This window comes from Phocoena phocoena, chromosome 10 (assembly GCF_963924675.1).
Source record: "Phocoena phocoena chromosome 10, mPhoPho1.1, whole genome shotgun sequence".
Classification (NCBI taxonomy): Eukaryota; Metazoa; Chordata; class Mammalia; order Artiodactyla; family Phocoenidae; genus Phocoena; species Phocoena phocoena.
Genome location: NC_089228.1, coordinates 31,405,077 through 31,422,911, shown reverse-complemented (window position 1 = coordinate 31,422,911; position 17,835 = coordinate 31,405,077). Strand labels below are relative to the sequence as shown.

The 17,835-nt window shown below is 37.8% G+C and overlaps 1 protein-coding gene across 20 annotated transcripts in view; it reads left to right on the top strand.

Annotated features, from left to right (window-relative positions):
- The window catches only part of SLMAP (sarcolemma associated protein), a 150,339-nt gene that overhangs the window by 108,531 nt on the left and 23,973 nt on the right, over positions 1-17,835 (top strand). For all 20 annotated transcript variants that reach the window (XM_065885824.1, XM_065885816.1, XM_065885812.1 and 17 more), the window contains 3 exons: positions 6,185-6,244; positions 11,893-11,973; positions 12,256-12,315. In XM_065885824.1, coding sequence (XP_065741896.1) covers positions 6,185-6,244; positions 11,893-11,973; positions 12,256-12,315 — 201 coding nt within the window. The remainder of the gene's footprint in view (positions 1-6,184; positions 6,245-11,892; positions 11,974-12,255; positions 12,316-17,835) is intronic.

Sequence of the window (17,835 nt, the reverse complement as noted above, 5' to 3'; positions counted from 1 at the left end):
GAGGAGATAAAAACTAATAAACTAATAATATGTCAGGTAGTGATAAATCTGCTGAAGAAAAAATGGAAGGTTATAAGACAATAGGGAGTGATAAAAGTATTATGTAGGACTTGAACAGATTTGGGACTAAGCTGAGTGAGTTGTACATGTGTCTGCAGAAAGAGTGTGTGAGATGGAGAGAAACCATATGAAAACCCAAGGCAGGTCTGAAATTGGAGTTTTAGAATAAAAATGCCTTTAGGGCTTCCCTGGTGGCGCAGTGGTTGAGAGTCTGCCTGCCGATGCAGGGGACACGGGTTCGTGCCCCGGTCTGGGAAGATCCCACATGCCGCGGAGCGGCTGAGCCTGCGCGTCCGGAGCCTGTGCTCCGCCACAGTGAGAGGCCCGCGTACCGCAAAAAAAAAAAAAAAAAAAATGCCTTTAAAAAATAAATAAAACGCCAGATAGTAAATATTTTAGGCTTTGCGTGTTAAAAGGTCTCTGTTATAGCTACCAGACTCTGCCATTGTTGTGGAAAGCAGCCATGGACAATATGTAAATGAATGGACCTGTCTATGTTCCTATAAAACTTTATTTACTGAGGCTGCAGAAGGCTGGATTTGGCTCTGTGGGGCCATAGTTGGCTTATAGACCTTGTAGATCATGGTAGGAACTTAAGATTTTATTCTAAAGGTGAGAGAGTTTTGAGCAATAAATTACTCCTAATGTGTGTTTATAATTTTTTAAATGTGGTACTTCAATCTTCAACATCCTAGAGAAAGATTGGAATGGCTTTCAGAACCTGTGTTTATACTATTTCATTATTTGCTATATTCATATAACAAGCTTTTGTGGAACCTGTATTATGTGACATAATTGTGTTGAGAATTAAATTATTAATAAGGTGCCTCCCTGCTTTCACTAGACCCTAAATTCCTAGATTTATCACATTTATCTTGGTAATCCATGAAGAGTACCTAGTACTGTATCTGGTGCATAGTAAGTACTTGAAGGAATGAGTATATTCCTCAGAGAGTTTGTAGTATGTTGGGAAAGGTGGACATAAATAAATAGTTGTAGTATAGCTTAATAGAGATACAAATGAAGAGCTATGGAAGAGGAGAGTTACCAAATCCATATAGGAGAAAGGAAGAGAAGATAAATTCAGTTTTGAGGGGTGAGATTAAGTTCCTGTGGGATTTCTGGGTGAAGATGTTTGAGAAGCAGTTAGGCATTAGGGTTCTGGGATGTGAGAGAGAGAGAGCTAGACTAGGCATCAACATTTAGAAATTATTCAAGTGTAGCAGGTAGTTAATGCTATTAGAAAAGAATTTTTGAAATCTCAAAGACTAATTTTTTCTTGCTTGGCAGAACTTTAAAAATTTGTATTCTGCTTTCCCCCAGTACAGACAAGTGCTGCATTGGACATCTTTGTACAAGCCTCTCTCTTTCCAGTGTGATATACAGAAGAGGGGTTGTGGGGTCAACAGGCACGTGCTTTCAACATTTGGATAGTTCCTGCCAAATTGCCCTCTTAAAAAAAAAAAAAAAAATGATACTAATTTACACTTCCACTGTGAAAGGGCACAAGATTACTCATTTATCCACTCCTCCCAGTACTGAATGTTTGCCAACCTGATGGGCAAATAATGCCGTGGCATTGCATTAGTGGGTAGACCAAGAATTTTTCATGTTTACTGGACATTTGCATTTCTTGGCCTGTGAATTCTGTGTTCCTGTTCTTTGGCCTTTTTACTCTTGTGTTTGATTTTTTCTTACTCATTTTTGGAAGGCGTCATATCTTTGCCTTCTCCACAGGCTCTTTCCTCATTTCTTGTTTTATTTTTCTCTGTAACTGCCATCTGACATACTATTTGTTTATTTTTTTATTGCCTGTTCTTCCCCGCACCATTAGAATGTAAGAATCAGGAGGGCAGGGATTTTGTCATTTGTTCATTCTAGTGTTTCCAGCACCTAGGACAGTGTCTGGCATATGGTAGGCACTCCCTAATTAATTGTTCAATGAATGAATTAATGGAGTGAATAATAACCTTTTTTTAAAATAAATTTATTTATTTATTATTTATTTATTTTTGGCTGCGTTGGGTCTTCGTTGCTGTATGTGGACTTTCTTTATTTGCGGCAAGCGGGAGCTACTCTTCGTTGTGGTGCACGGGCTTCTCACTGCAGTGGCTTCTCTTGTTGCGGAGCATGGGCTCTAGGCATGCAGGCTTCAGTAGTTGTGGCGCACGGGCTCTAGAGCACAGACTCAATAGTTGTGGCGCACGGGCTTAGTTGCTCCATGGCATGTGGGATCTTCCCGGGCCAGGGCTTGAACCCGTGTTCTCTGCACTGGCAGGCAGATTCTTAACCACTGTAACACTCAGGGAAGCCCGAATAATAACCTTTTATCTGTTATTTGTTTTTCAAATATTTTTTCCATGTTTGCACTTGCCCTTTTCCTTTGTTTATGGTGAGTTTGATCATATAGAAAGTTTTAATTTATATGATGTCAAGTCTATCACTTTTTTCACACGAGGCTTTTGAAGTCTACATTTTGCCTACCTCCCCTCCCCCTTTTTAAACACTGTGTTCCCTTCGTTCACTTCTCCCACCTCCCACTCCCCTCCTCTGGCCAGCCATCAGTCTGCTGTCTGTATCTATGAGCTTTTTTTTTTTTTTTTTTTTTTTTAAGATTCCACATATAAGAGAGGTCATATGGTCTTTGTCTTTCTATGTCTGACATAATTCACTTAGCACATTGCTCTTGAGGTCCATCCATATTGTCACAAATGGCAAGATTTTATTCTTTTTTATGGCTGAATAATATTCCATTGTATATACCAACCATAATTTCTTTATTCATCCATTGATGAACACTTCAGTTGTTTCTTTACCTTGGCTATTGTAAACAATGCTGCAGTGAACATGGGTGTGCATATATCTTTTCAAGTAAGTGTTTTTGTTTTCTTCAGATAAATACCTAAAAGTGGAATTGCCGGATCATATAGTTCTATTTTTAATTTTTTGAAGAACCCGCATACTGTTTTCCATAGTGGCTGCATCAGTTTACATTCCCACCAACAATGTACCAGGGTTCCCTTTTCTCCACATTCTTGTTATTTCTTGTCTTTTTGATAATAGCCATTCTAACAAGTGTGAGATGATATCTCATTGTGGTTTTGCTTTGCATTTCCCTGATGATTAGTGATGTTGAGCATCTTTTCATGTACCTATTGGCCATCTGTATTTCTTCTTTGGAAAAATATCTGTTCAGATCTTCTGCCCAGTTTTTAATCAGATATTTTTTTGTCTTTTTTTTTTCTTGCTGTTGAGTTGTATGTACAGATTTAGATCATATAATAAAAGAAAGTCAGTGAAAAGCTGAGAAGGAAGGAATGAGCAGGCACATAAAAGAAGTAGGAATGAGTAGTATCCTAGAAGTCAAAGGAAAAGAGTTTTAAAAGGGAGACAGTAAACTTTTGATTAAATATGGTGAATGGATCCATTCATAGTAAAATATTATAAAAGACATAGGACACAAGGACAAGGGGAATGAGAGTAGAGACTAATTTTAGAAATATAAAATGATCAATTGAGTGGTAAGAGATTTTGGAGGATGGGAAGTAAATTCTTAATGAATAAGAGGTTTTCTTTTGAGATAATGAAAATGTTTTGGAGCTAGATGAAGTTGGTGCTTCCATATTATTGTGAATATACTAAATGCCACTGAATTGTTCACTTTAAAATTAATACACTATGTGAATTTAACCTCAGTTTTTAAAAACAAGACCATATACTGAGGTATATGAAATTTAAGAACACCAGGGATAAAGAAAAGATTCTGAAAATTGCCAGAGAGAAACAAAGGATCTCATACTGTATTATTCATCATAATAAACTAAATTATAATGTAGCAACAAATAAATTCTGAAATCATAATGGCTTAATTCAACAAACATTACTTTTCATTTATGCTACATGTCCATGGTGAGGGAGAACACTCTGTTCTATACTGTTACTCAGGAATCTAGGCTAATCTGAACACATAGTTTCTAGAGTGGGGGGAGAACAAGTGTAGAAAAATCCTACTGTACTCTCTTTTAAATGCTTCAGCCCTGGCTAGAACCGGTTACATGGACCTTCCTGAGTGCTAGGGACTTGGAATGTGCAGTCTTCTCAGGTGCCCAGAAAGGACAGGCAAACCAGGCATTGCTGAGCACAAGAAGCTTCTACAGTGCATAATGAGGAACAAGAGTCAGACTGGCATTAGACTCACCTTCCAGTATGAAGCTAGAAGATAGTGGAACAATGCTTTGAAAATTCTGAAGGGGGCTTCCCTGGTGGCGCAGTGGTTGAGAGTCCGCCTGCCGATGCAGGGGACACGGGTTCGTGCCCCAGTCCGGGAAGATCCCACATGCCACGGAGCAGCTGGGCCCATGAGCCATGGCCACTGAGCCTGCGCGTCCGGAGCCTGTGCTCCACAATGGGAGAGGCCACAACGGCGAGAGGCCTGTGTACCGCAAAAAAAAAAAAAAATTCTGAAGGAAAATTATGTCCTGTAGAATTATGTATTTCTCAAACCAGTCAAATGTGAGGGTAGAACACTAACATTTTCAGAGGAACAAAGTTACAAAACATTTACCTTCTACCCACTCCTTATCAGGAAAATTATCAGAGGATATATTACACTAAAACAAGGGAATAAAACAGGAAAAGGAAGATTTGGGATCTGGGGGCAGGGGATCTTGTACAGGATACACCTCAGGCTGGAGCAGGAAGATTAAAGGGCCGGGAGAAGGGAGAGACAGGGATATATAATGTGATAGACTGCCTGATATGTTTGAGGATATTGAGAGTTTTATGGTTCTATAAGAACTTGGGCTGTGTTTAAGATATATTTTTAAAAATTAGCAAAACAAAAGAGGGCATTGTAAGTTCCCAAAATAGTAAATGTTGTACAAGGAAAGAAATATAATTATCGCATATTATATGACTCAGGTATAGATAATAGTCATAATATAAATACTGATTACAGATGGACAAAATTTAACTCTTATGAGGATGATAATAGGATATGAGAGCATAATCGTCTGTAAGAGATTGTCAGTAAAATGCCTAAAATGGAAAAATTAAGAAATAGCAATGTATTATTTAGAAATATAAATGTAAATACCAGAAGAAATAGCTAAAAGTTAAAAGTTGTTGTTTGTAGGAAGTGATTTTTCAAGAATGGAATGGAGTAGGACAGAGGATGGGTAAGACAGCTTATGTTACATATCTTGTAGGGTTAATGCCTTTTAAAATTATCTAAATTTATTACTTCGACTTCCTATTTTTCAAGGAGGCAGGAGCAAACAGTGCCACATGCTGCAAAGAGCCTATGTTAAATGAAAATTAAGAAAAGGAACCATGGGCTTTGGCAGATAGGTTATAGTGATCTTGGGGCCGTTTCAGTGGTTGAGTAATGGGTGTAGACCAAGTTGCAGTGAGTTGAGGGATAGAAGAATAGAGAAATTTCACATACTTCAAAGTGTAAAATGAAGGAGACCAACTGACATATAGAATCAGATAATGGTGTATACAGAATAGATATATTATCCTCCTGACTGAAAGGCAGAATATGAAAATCTGACCTTAAATAAATTATAAAGAAACTACATTATACATTTGCAGAGACTCCCCCATAAAACAAAAGCAAAAGTTTTTAATTTCTTTCAGTAATTAGCTCTTCTAAAATTATTCATTTTACTGAAACATGTCATATAGGCATCTCTGCTAAATTGTGTCAATAGGGAAAAGTGAACTGTTGATATAATATAATTTGTATTACTTCTTTATTTAAATGAAATACCTTCTCAGAATTCCTTTATTTCAACTTAATATCCTTGATTTAAAGAAGGTTGCTTTGTTTGTTCTGAGTCCTTTTTTTAAAGTTCAAGGCTTTTAAAATAAGGTGAAAGCTAATGAAAGCTGAAAGCAGTTCAGTTCCCTTACCCTCGGATTTCTGCATTAACCTGATTCATCTAGTATCATTCCAGTTCTCTTAGTTCCCCTTCCAGGTTCAAGTTTTTGTTCAAGCCTAGTCATGGGAGTAATGTTATCATCTTTAAATTTGGTCATGGAATGTGTTACACTGCCCAGCTCAGGGAAGTGCTTGCTACTCAGTTTGGGCTTCGATAGTAACGTTTATTTTCTTTGGCAGAGAAGCTGATCGTCGAGGGGCATCTAACCAAAGTGGTAGAAGAAACAAAGCTTTCAAAAGGTTCGTTTTCTGTGGGTTTCTGTGGCATTTTTCTGTGGGTTTTGACAGCTCTTTTGGATGATGAAGGTTAGTATACATTTCCAAGGTCATAGTACTTTAACCATCAATTTATGTCTTACAGCTCACAAAATGGCAATCTAGTAACAATATCAGATAATAATATAAAATAGTTGGAGTTCTGTTTTAAGAAGGATATGTTCATCAGAAAGTTTCTTTTTAAATGGGTATATATGTGTGGGGTCTTTTTAATGCTTGGAATAGGTTTCGTTAGGTATTAAAGATGTGTTGCAATCTCTCTGTCTCACTTCCAGCATTATTTTCAGCTTTGATCTCAAAATTTTAATCAAACGCAATGTAAATCTTTTTTGAAACAGGTGAAAAATGCTTGCAGTTCCATTTTGTTGGTTATCATACCTTTAATAGTCCTTATGATATTTAATATTATCTTGTTAGCATTTCAATTTGACTTAAACAAAAGTGATTACGTAGAACCTTATATTTTTTAATGAACAGTCCTGTAATTGCTTGAAGTAATTTATTCTGTTGATTCTTTTCTGTTACAATTGTCAGGCTTAGAGAAGAAAAGTGAGTTTTAAAGTATCGTATTGTCAAGTCACTTTTATGTATAGGGAAATTGTGCAAATAAATTTAGTGGGATATGCTCATTATTCATTCTAGGACTTTCATCAGAAGAACATACCAGTATCAAATTTATAACTAAATTGACAATCATTTTGGTTAGCTAAAACAATGAGTGATAAAAGTTTGCAGTACTCCATTTCATTACATTTTGTTTTATGAAAGTAACTGGATCCACTTGGCTTTTAAAAAGATTTAAAAGGATAGTGTTATTTCATATATCTGGTGGCTTCCATTTGGAATTTTGTGCATGGCAGATGCCATATTTGGAGAAAGAATGCATAAAATATGCATCACTAATATTGTTCTGGCAAACAGGCATTGAGTTTCAGAACAGTGAACTATTTTTAGTACATATGGCAATTTATTTCATCTTATTAAAGTGAGATGAGAACAGATTTTAAAATAGCTTTTACTTCACCACCTAAATACCTATTCAGATTAGTTGGCTAAATAGCCAATACTTTGATGTAGAAGTAGAGCCTTAGAAAAAAATCAGTGCTTCTTATAATTAAAGAAAAGTATCTTGCTACCCAAGTGCTTCTATTTAATGCGTTCTGAATTAGAATATATTTCCTTGAAATTATGTGATGTCATTATTGAAAATCTTATGATTTCCTTTTGAAATCTGGCTATAAAATATGTATTTAAAGTTTTAAAGAACATGCTTTTTGACCTAGCAATTTCACTTCTAAGTTTTTATCTTAAGGAACAAATTGGACAAATGTGCAAGTGCATGTGTTTGTGTTGTTTTAAAGGCAAAAAAAGGAAAACATAAGTGTCCAATAATATGGGCATTTATTAAATAAATTATGGCAACTAACTCCATGCAAGTGAATAGAATACATCCTTTAAGAATGATAATACAGGGACTTACCTTGGGGCACAGTGGTTGGGAATCTGCCTGCCAATGCAGGGGACACAGGTTCGAGCCCTGGTCCGGGAAGATTCCCACATGCTGCAGAGCAACTAAGCCAGTGCACCACAACTACTGAAGCCTGCGTGCCCTAGGCCCCACATGCCGAAACTACTGAGCCCACGTGCTGCAACTACTAAAGCCCACGCGCCTAGAGCCCGTGCTTCGCAACAAGAGAAGCCACCGTAATGAGAAGCCCGCGCGCCGCAAGGAAGAGTAGCCCCCGCTTGCCACAACTAGAGAAAGCCTGCACACAGCAACGAAGACCCAACACAGCCCCCCAAAAAAGAATGATAATACAGGGAATTCCCTGGTGGTCCAGTGGTAAGAACTGAGAGCTTTCACTGACCGGGCCCGGCTTCAATCCCTGGGCAGGGAACTAAGATCCTGCAAGCTGTGCAGCGTGGCCAAAAAAAGAATGATGAAACAGATGTTTTATATACCCAGAGATATTTCTATCAGCAGTCAACATTTTACTGGTACTTCCCACAGATAGCATGCAGAGGTACACTAATCCTTGTGACAAACTAGTTGGCTGAAATAAATTACATTTTAAATGCTTTATATCTGGCTATACAGTATTTTCTTTTGGGTTTGGCTGGATTGTTTTATTTTTTAAATGCTTTCATTGCTGATGTTTTTAATGGAATGATATTTAAAACTGATTTTAAATATCAGTTGTTGGAAATTGCCAGTCACCAGCTGTTACAAGTCTTGGTAGTATTTCCTTCAGGTATTGCACCTAATGAAAAATGTAATCATAAGTTGCATATGCCTTCTATTTAAGTCCTAACTCAACTTGCAGTTTACAGTAGATTTCAAGGTGGAAGTAGAAAGAATACAGAGTAGGTCAAACAGTAGCTTTTAATTCCAGGTTCTACTAGTAACTAGCTATGTGCCCTCAGGCAACTTACTTTAGCTCTTTAAACCTCAGTTTCCTCATTTGTAAAATGGGGTTGACAGTATATAACTTAGAGGATTTTGTGGGAATTTAATGAAATATTGCTTATAAAGCAGGAAGCACTGGTCCGTTGTCCAACAAATGTTAGTTCTCCTTTTTTTTTCCCCTTGATCCTTGACCTTGCTTTCTTTGCAAATAATGGTTCCAGTGGTGTAGGAAGTGGTCTGTGTTTGTCTTGCCCATCTGTCGTTATGTCTGCTTGAAGATATAGTGAAAATATTCACCTTTTTGTAGACTTGCCAGTTTGGGAACAGTTTTGGTATTGATGTTGGTAGCCATTCCTCCATTTACTTCTATATACTATTGGTATGCATTTTAATGATTAAATACTGCACAGAAAATCAGCTAGTAAAGACTTTTAATACTGGAAAGTTGGGTGCTGCTTCGTAGCTGAAAAGTAGATGTTTTGAACAGTAGAGACTCTACCATTCATTTGTTGTGTCCTGTGTTTCATCTTGAATAGATTTTGTTTGCCTCCATATAATAACTCTAGTATCAGGACACAACAATGGTGAACCATGACTTGACTTACTAAAAACTTGCCTTCTTACTCAAAGTAAAATTGTGTTTCTAATGGTCCTCTTTTTAGCGCACCTACTATGTACTGTGCACTGTTCTATGCAATGGGATTATAGCAGTTAACAAAACAAAAATTCCTGCATTCATGGAGCTTATATTCTAGTAAGATCTTAATGGAAGATAGTCCCACCTCTAAGGCAATTTTACCTTCCTGGCTACTACTCCAAATAGGAAATAAAATTTCCTTCTAAGACAGAAAAATACTTTTGAAAATGCGTTCCTCTTGGTTTACCTCTGTATCTTGATCATAAAATTGCCAAGAATATTAAAATTAGGAAAGAGTCATTTTTGTCTTCCTTTTTGTTCCCACAGTGGTTTCTTTTCTTTCTATATATAGACAAGATGTGTTAGCCTGCCTTATTTGAGACTGTAACTTAGTGATCAAAACTAGTACATTCAGAAATGTCTGACTATAGTACACTGTGAATGCACCAGAGGTCACAGATTAGATTCCCATGGACCTCAGTAATCAGTGACTTCACTTCTAATCAAAACTCACTGTCGGGGCTTCCCTGGTGGTGCAGTGGTTGAGAGTCCGCCTGCCGATGCAGGGGACACGGGTTCGTGCCCCGGTCCGGTAAGATCCCACATGCCGCGGAGCGGCTAGGCCCGTGAGCCATGGCCTCTGAGCCTGCGCATCCGGATCCTGTGCTCCGCAACGGGAGAGGCCACAGAGTGAGAGGCCCGCGTACCGCAAACAAAAAACAAAAAAAACCAAAAAACTCACTGTCTCTCCCCAGTTGGCCTTTGACTAGAAATGGCAGTGAGAAAGGAAGCAAAAGGCTTCTTTTAATCCATCACTCATTTCACAAGTGAAGCCATAAGTTCTAATGTATTCTTATATGGAATAGCTTAGTTCTTATTCTTGTATGGAATAGTTCTTAATGGAACAAGTTATATTTTAATATTAATTATTTTGACAGTATTGGTTTTAAATATGTTTCTGACTTTCTAAAATGAAAAATATCTTTTGAGTTAGTTGATTATGAAAACAATTATATGTTCGCTATAATTTTTCAAACAATATATAAAACAATGTGAAGTTAGAAAATAAATGTTCATCCCTACCTTCAGAAATGACCATGGTAGGGCTTCCCTGGTGGCGCAGTGGTTGAGAATCTGCCTGCCAATGCAGGGGACACGGGTTCGAGCCCTGGTCTGGGAAGATCCCACATGCCGCAGAGCAACTGGGCCCGTGAGCCACAATTACTGAGCCTGCGCGTCTGGAGCCTGTGCTCCGCAACAACAGAGGCCGCGATAGTGAGAGGCCCGCGCACCGCGATGAAGAGTGGCCCCCGCTTGCCACAACTAGAGAAAGCCCATGCACAGAAACGAAGACCCAACACAGCCATAAATAAATAAATAAATACATTTAAAAAAAAAAAAAAAAAAAAAAAGAAATGACCATGGTATCTCTGTTGTAGATCCTTCTAGGCTTGAATGAATATATACAACAAAAAATTCATAGCTAGGTGTATAGCCATTTTCAGTCTAAAGGGGGTCATCTTATACATGGCTTAACAGACTTTAGTTTTACTTAATAGTAGTGAATATATCTTGGATATTTTCCATTCCATAATGAACAATGCTGCAATGAACGTCCTTATGTATATATACCATATGTTGCCTATTATTTCCTTAGGAAAAGTACTAGAAGTGGATGTACACATTTAAATTTTTGATACAGATTACCGCAAACAGTATAGTTAAGTGCGTAACATTATAAAAAGTAATTATATGTTTAGTGAATTTATAATCTCACTAAGGAAACAAAATATATGTATACACAGAGAATGGTATAAAATAGAACATGATTAATTATAAAACCCTATGTCCCAGAGAAATTAAATAAAAAGGAGCAACATGCTGGAGAAATGAAGACTTGCTTAGAGGTAATGGAGCTTAAGCTATATCTTAATATAGCTTGAATAGGCCAAGTAGTGAGAATGGTCCTTGAGTTTAAGGAAATATCAACTCAAGCAAAGAATTTCAGGCCTGTGGTTCAGGTACAGTAATACTTTCTTTAGATATAAAAGGCTGTTAATTTTCTTGTTTTAAGTGTTATTTTTATAAAAGACAATGGTGATTTTTTTAAAAAGAGTTTTTATCATGAGTATAAATATTACTAAGGCAACCTAACTAGTGTTTTTATATAATAGAATCCTTTTCTTTCATCATCTTCATACAGTATCCACATTGTCCTGGGAATTTTGCTATATTTGTTGCAGGTCTCTGAATACTTTAGCAAAGCTTGCTTCATTTTTGTTTCCAGTTGGCCAATGGACAGCCTTGAACAAAAGCCCCAGCCCTCCTCTACACAGCAATCATGATCCACATTATAATTTAATATGAGCTACGTGTAATAACCAGCATTCCATTTTGGACTAGAGTGGTGAAGAAGTAAGAGATTCAGTGACCTCAGTTAATTTTTAAAAGTATTTTGCATACCAGTAGATTTAGAGCACTCATAGCCTGAAGCAGTTTTATTGATATAAGCTATTTAATTGTAAAGAGATTCTACTTTTATTTATTTATTTATTTATTTCTTCTTAGAGAACCAGGCAAGAGCAAAGGAATCTGATTTATCAGATACCCTGAGTCCAAGCAAGGAGAAAAGTAGTGACGACACTACAGGTGAGTTTTAACCTAATATTTATAAATCTGTAGATGTTATTGTTACCTACCAAGCAGTTTAGGTATGCAGGTTAGTGTGGGTGGAGATCTCAAAGTTTGTGTTTGGGGGAAAAAGCAATACTTCTATTTATCAAGTCACTCCCTTGAATCTTGGATAAATTTAAAAACTACTTTCAATGATCCAAATACAATAGCTGTATAAATTTCAGTTTTTAATTTTGGTAGTGATAGCTTGCTACTAGAGTTTACTGTTTATAATTATCTTTTTTCCCCCCTCTGTAGACGCCCAAATGGATGAGCAAGACCTAAATGAACCCTTTGCTAAAGTGTCCCTATTAAAAGGTATTTTAACTTGTTTTTAAGACATTTTAAACCAGGGCATCAGATTCACCCTTTGCCACAAAATCATGTATTATATGATGTTTTAAGCTTTAGTTAAAACTAAGTTTTAACTTAAAAGATTAAGATAGGTTCTCTAAAGTATCACGAACTAAAATTTAAAATGTTGATGTTGGTGCCAGTACTTTAAAGAAAAACATTTAAGTTGTAAAATAGTTTGTAGCAATCAAAGTTATGTGAAGGCAAGGCAATAAGTGGTAGAATGTGAAATACAGCTGTGGTTGTTTTGTGTTTACCTTGATGTCTCTGATAGAAACTCATTACCACTTTTAATGTAAACTAAAAATAGATTAAAAATATTAACTTTCTTGAAAGAACTACCTGTTTGCTCTGTTATCATATGGTAGCAGTTGTAAATGTCCTCATTTTCTGGCCCTCCTCATTCTCCAGTAAATATCCCCAGGTTCTTAGGACTCTTCTAGAAATTTTGGGTGGGGCTAAGATGAGCAGTGCATATAATAAATTCTTTCACTTGTGTCACTTCTAAATAAGTACATTTATTTGATATTTACTTGTTTAGAATGAAATGGGTAGGAATTAAATTAGCATTTATAAAAATGTTTTTAAAATAAAGTGCCTGGGGGTGGCTTATTGATAAATCTGTGATTGTCAGCATTTAGTCTCCTTTTTTTTTGCAATCATGACAACAGCTGCTACACCAAAGATTCACTTCTAAGTGTTTTGATCCATTTCTCATTTAGAGAAAATTATTATTTTTTTTACATCATTATTGGAGTATCATTGCTTTACAATGTTGTGTTAATTTCTGCTGTACGACAAAGTGAATCAGCTATATGTGTATACATATACCCCCATATCCCCTCCCTCTCCCACCCAGCATTTAGTCTCTTTTATAATTGCCTTATTGTACACAAGAAAAGTTGACATATAAGTTCAGCTCACTAGGTTACGCATTTTAGTAGCAGTGGACCAATACCAGGCAACTCTCGGAAATTAGCAGCAAAAGCAGCCTGTGGAGGTTTCTTTGTATAGAAATGCCTTTGCTTCTGGCTGGGCTATTAAGGGATCTCCCAGTACAGACCCTAAGATTTGGATTATATAAGGAAGCCTTAGTTTCACCCTGCATGATCCTGCTGCTCTCCTAGTTGTATAATGATTGGGATTGGGGTTGGTTAACCAAGAGATTACCCAGATTCTCTCGAATTCCTTAGTCTGGGCCTCATGGCCTTCTCTTTTCTCCCCCATGGATACTGAAGCTGACATGGCTCTTTGAGCCACCTTTGACTGAATTCCCGTACCAAGGGAAGCCCTGAGGATTACTGGCCCGGGCAACCAACTGCCAACCTGCTTTTAAGTATGATAATAGTTTCCAGTATTCTTACCGATCCACACTCTTCTCAGGTGACCTTTGGTGTTTACGAGACATGCCTTTTTTCTAGTGTGGTAATAATAAATCTAAGTTAATGTGTGTACAGGCCAGAAATCTCATCTTGGAGCATTTCTGATTCTTCTCAGAAACGTAAGACCATTAATGCATAGAATGTTGTTGCTGATCCTGAAAAAGTATGGGAACCTTGGGCCTTTGGGGAACACACAGAAACAAGAAGGGAGGTGAATGAGGAAGGGACACCCGTCGTAAAGAAGTAGCTGTTCTTATGATCTTTTTTTACTGTAGAAATCTCCCAGAAAGCTTTTCAGCAGCCAAATCCAGATTGATTTATAAGTAGTAATTTTTTTTTTTTTTAGAAATAAACAACATCAACAGGAGTTTAATAACATGTATACCTCCTGTATACATGGGAGATACCCAGGAAAACTGAGTAACTCCTGTAAATAGTGTTTATGATTGTGTTAATTATATTCAACTGCTTTAGTACTTTTGTAATTTTGTGTGTCCATCTGCTTTAGATTTTATTTTTATCCTCTTCCCTACCACAATGCCAGATATTTGGAAAAACTCAGATGTTTGTTGAATGAATAAATAATAGACCTCTTACATCAAAGTTATAAAACCACAAGAGCATTAGGAAAGTGACAGGCTCTAGCCAAGAGGCTAAGAGCCAAAGATCTCTGAGTTCTGACCCAGCTCTGCCATTGATTTGTGGGGTTTTGTTTTTTTGGTTTTTTTTTATTTGGTTGTGCTGGGTCTCAGTTGTGGCATGTGAACTCTTAGTTGCAGCATGCGTGTGGGATCTAGTTCCTTGAGCAGGATTCAAACCCGGGCCCCCTGCATTGGGAGCGTGGAATCTATTGCACCACCAGGGAAGCCCCTGCCATTTATTTGTAATATATCCTTGGGCAAATTGCATAACCCCTCTGTGCTTCAGTGTTTTTTCGTTTATTGGTTTGGGGAAAACCAACTTCATAGGATTATTGTGAGGATTAAATGAAACAGTACAAGTAGATCACTTAATGTGTTGTTGGGAACATAACATGTTAAGCCCCATAATGAAGATACTGATAATAATAATGATGGTGATTAACAAAGGCAAACCTATCTGGGGACTTCCCTGGTGGTGCAGTTGTTAAGAATCCACCTGCCAATGCAGGGGACACGGGTTCAATCCCTGGTCCGGGAAGATCCCACATGCCGTGGAGCAACTAAACCCGTGCACCACAACTACTGAGCCTGCCCTCTAGAGCCCGCGAGCCACAACTGCTGAGCCTGTGTGCCATAACTGCTGAAGCCCGCATGCCTAGAGCCTGTGCTCCACAACAGGAGAAGCCACCGCAGTGAGAAGCCTGCCCATTGCAATGAAGAGTAGCCCCTGCTCACCGCAACTAGAGAAAGCCCATGAGCAGCAACGAAGACCCAATGCAGCCCAAAAAATTAATTAAATAAATTTATTTTTTTAAAAAAGGCAAACCTATCAGTTAAAGGGTAACTTTTCATTAATTAAATAAGATTGTGGGATTTAAAAAAATATTTCCTACTTTATCTTTTAGGGAAAAGCAGTTGTTGGTTGTGGATCTTTCCCAGTTAATAATGTATTAATTTGTTTACTTTGCCAGATGTCAGGGCAAAATTTTTTTTAATCCTTGAGTACAACGGGAAGGCTAAATTATATCTGTAAAAGTGCCCATGATATAGGCTAGAGAATCAGACTCAAGGAAGAGGGTATAAAAAGGGAAGTTGTAGGAGATAGAGACTGGAAAACACAAGGTGTATGTGGAAGGAGGGTGGGTGTACGAATGCTACTGGTAATTGCTTGGAGTGCCATTGATGAAAATAGGTTAATTTCCCTAACTTTGCTTTCAGTTGAGGTGACAAAAACAGAACCCAAAAACTTTCCTTACACTTCTGTATGATTGCCAACTTTTGTTTAATGAAGTGATATTTTTATCAACACCTCTTGAAAGATTTTGCAGCTTGACTTTAAGAATAGAATTGTTGGGCTTCCCTGGTGGCGCAGGGGTTGAGAGTCCGCCTGCCGATGCAGGGGACACGGGTTCGTGCCCTGGTCCGGGAAGATCCCACATGCCGCGGAGCAGCTGGGCCCGTGAGCCATGGCCGCTGAGCCTGCGCGTCCAGAGCCTGTGCTCCTCAACGGGACAGGCCACAACAGTGTGAGGCCCGCGTACCGCAAAAAAAAAGAATAGAATTGTTAAGTCAATCAGTAATTAGATAAAGAAAAATCACCCATTAGAAGCGGGAAATTTTAGAAGAGTCTCCAAGAAACAGTCATCATAGCCCTAAATGGTTGTTTCATCCATTGTTTTTCTTTGTAAGAGTTGTGTAAATTCTTTTTTTTTTTTAATTTATTTTTGGCTGCATTGGGTCTTGGTTGCTGCGCGCGGATTTTTCTCTAGTTGCCGCGAGTAGGGGCTACTCTTTGTTGTGGTGTGCGGGCTTCTCATTGCAGTGGCTTCTCTTGTTGTGGAACACGAGCTCTAGGTGCACGGGCTTCAGTAGTTGCGGCTTGCATGCTCAGTAGTTGTGGCTTGCTGGCTCTAGAGCGCAGGCTCAGTAGTTGTGGCACTCGGGCTTAGTTGCTCGGCGGCATGTGAGATCTTCCTGGACCAGGGCTCAAACCTGTGTCCCCTGCATTACCAGGCAGAGATTGTTAACCACTGCGCCACAAGGGAAGTCTTAAATTCTTTAAAATAATGTATTTACTGACATTTATGAGAAACACTTGGGTTATGCTTGAGTATATGTGGTTATGTTTCGTTGTCTGTGTAATTAGATTCACTAGACTGACACAATTTTTCTCTTAAATGAAGAGTATAAATTATTAGACCACAGTATTATTAACCTTGAGAGTTGTAGAAAGTAGCCCCTTTATTTTATTCATTGAAACCCTATGCCTGGCTTCTTGAACCATTATTTTCAAATTTTATTATTTCCTTTTTAAAAAACAGCCAATCTTTTTTTAGAATTATAATGTGCTACCTGTCATGTTAGTCATCTAGGGTTAGGAGAAGAATCTAAAGTAGGTTAAACATTCACCAGAGATATTAATGAAATGATGATAGCAGTAGTAATTTTTCCTGAAATATTATTTTCAACCAATTTATGCCACTTTTGAGAGAAATAAAGCTGTGGCTTGATCCACAGGTTTTTATATGCTTGAAATCATTTCCCCAAAAAAAAGACAAAAAGGAGACTGGAATTCAGTCCAAGTAGTGTCTAATGCAAGTTTGCTCTATTTAGGGAACTGTGCCAGAGACTCCAGTGGTTTCAAAGTCTAATAAGACTCTCTTTGGGACTTGAGGAGTTTCTAGACAAATTGGCTATAGAAGAGGTATAGATGATAAGCTGTTTCTTGGTGGTTGTTGCCATTAGGAGTCAAAGAAAGGAGAAAGAATGTCCAGATTTTATATTTGTTCCTTTCTGTTTATCTTAGAAGATGGGGAGGAAAGGCGATTCATGGAAGAAGTATCATTTGAGATGACCCTGAAAGTGTGTCATACCACATGTGATGTATTCAGTGACAAAAAACTGAACCTGAATCTGATCAAGATTCTAGATCCAACTGCCAACTTGCAGGACGTATAAATAACTAGGGACATAGTGTAAATGATGTGGTGGAAAGACAATGTGATGTTTTTAGTTTGGCACATGTTGAACAGGAAGGTTTTCCATAGGTTCTGGTTTGCCTGAAACCTTTTTTTTTTTTTTTTTTGCCTGAAACCATTTATACCCGTTGTCCCAGCATAATTATTAAAAGTTCTTCCTTTCACGTTCAGAAGTTTTGTATTGTCACCCTCGGAACCAGAAATGCAGTTGGAAGTGTGATACAGAAACTAGGACTGGAAAGCCATTTTCATTTAATTCTGTGACATTTATTGGCCCAGGAGATACAGAGATAAGACACATGAGGAGGCTACAGTCCTATGGAGTAAGGAGACATGTTGATAGTGTAATGAGTGTTTTAATAGGTGTGGTGAAAACTTTGGAGAGCAGAGCTAATTTCCTGGCTAGGGGCAGGGGAGGGGTGGAGCAGTAGTCAGAACGGGCTTCCCAAATGTGTTGGTTAAAGATAAGTCAGGGTACACCAA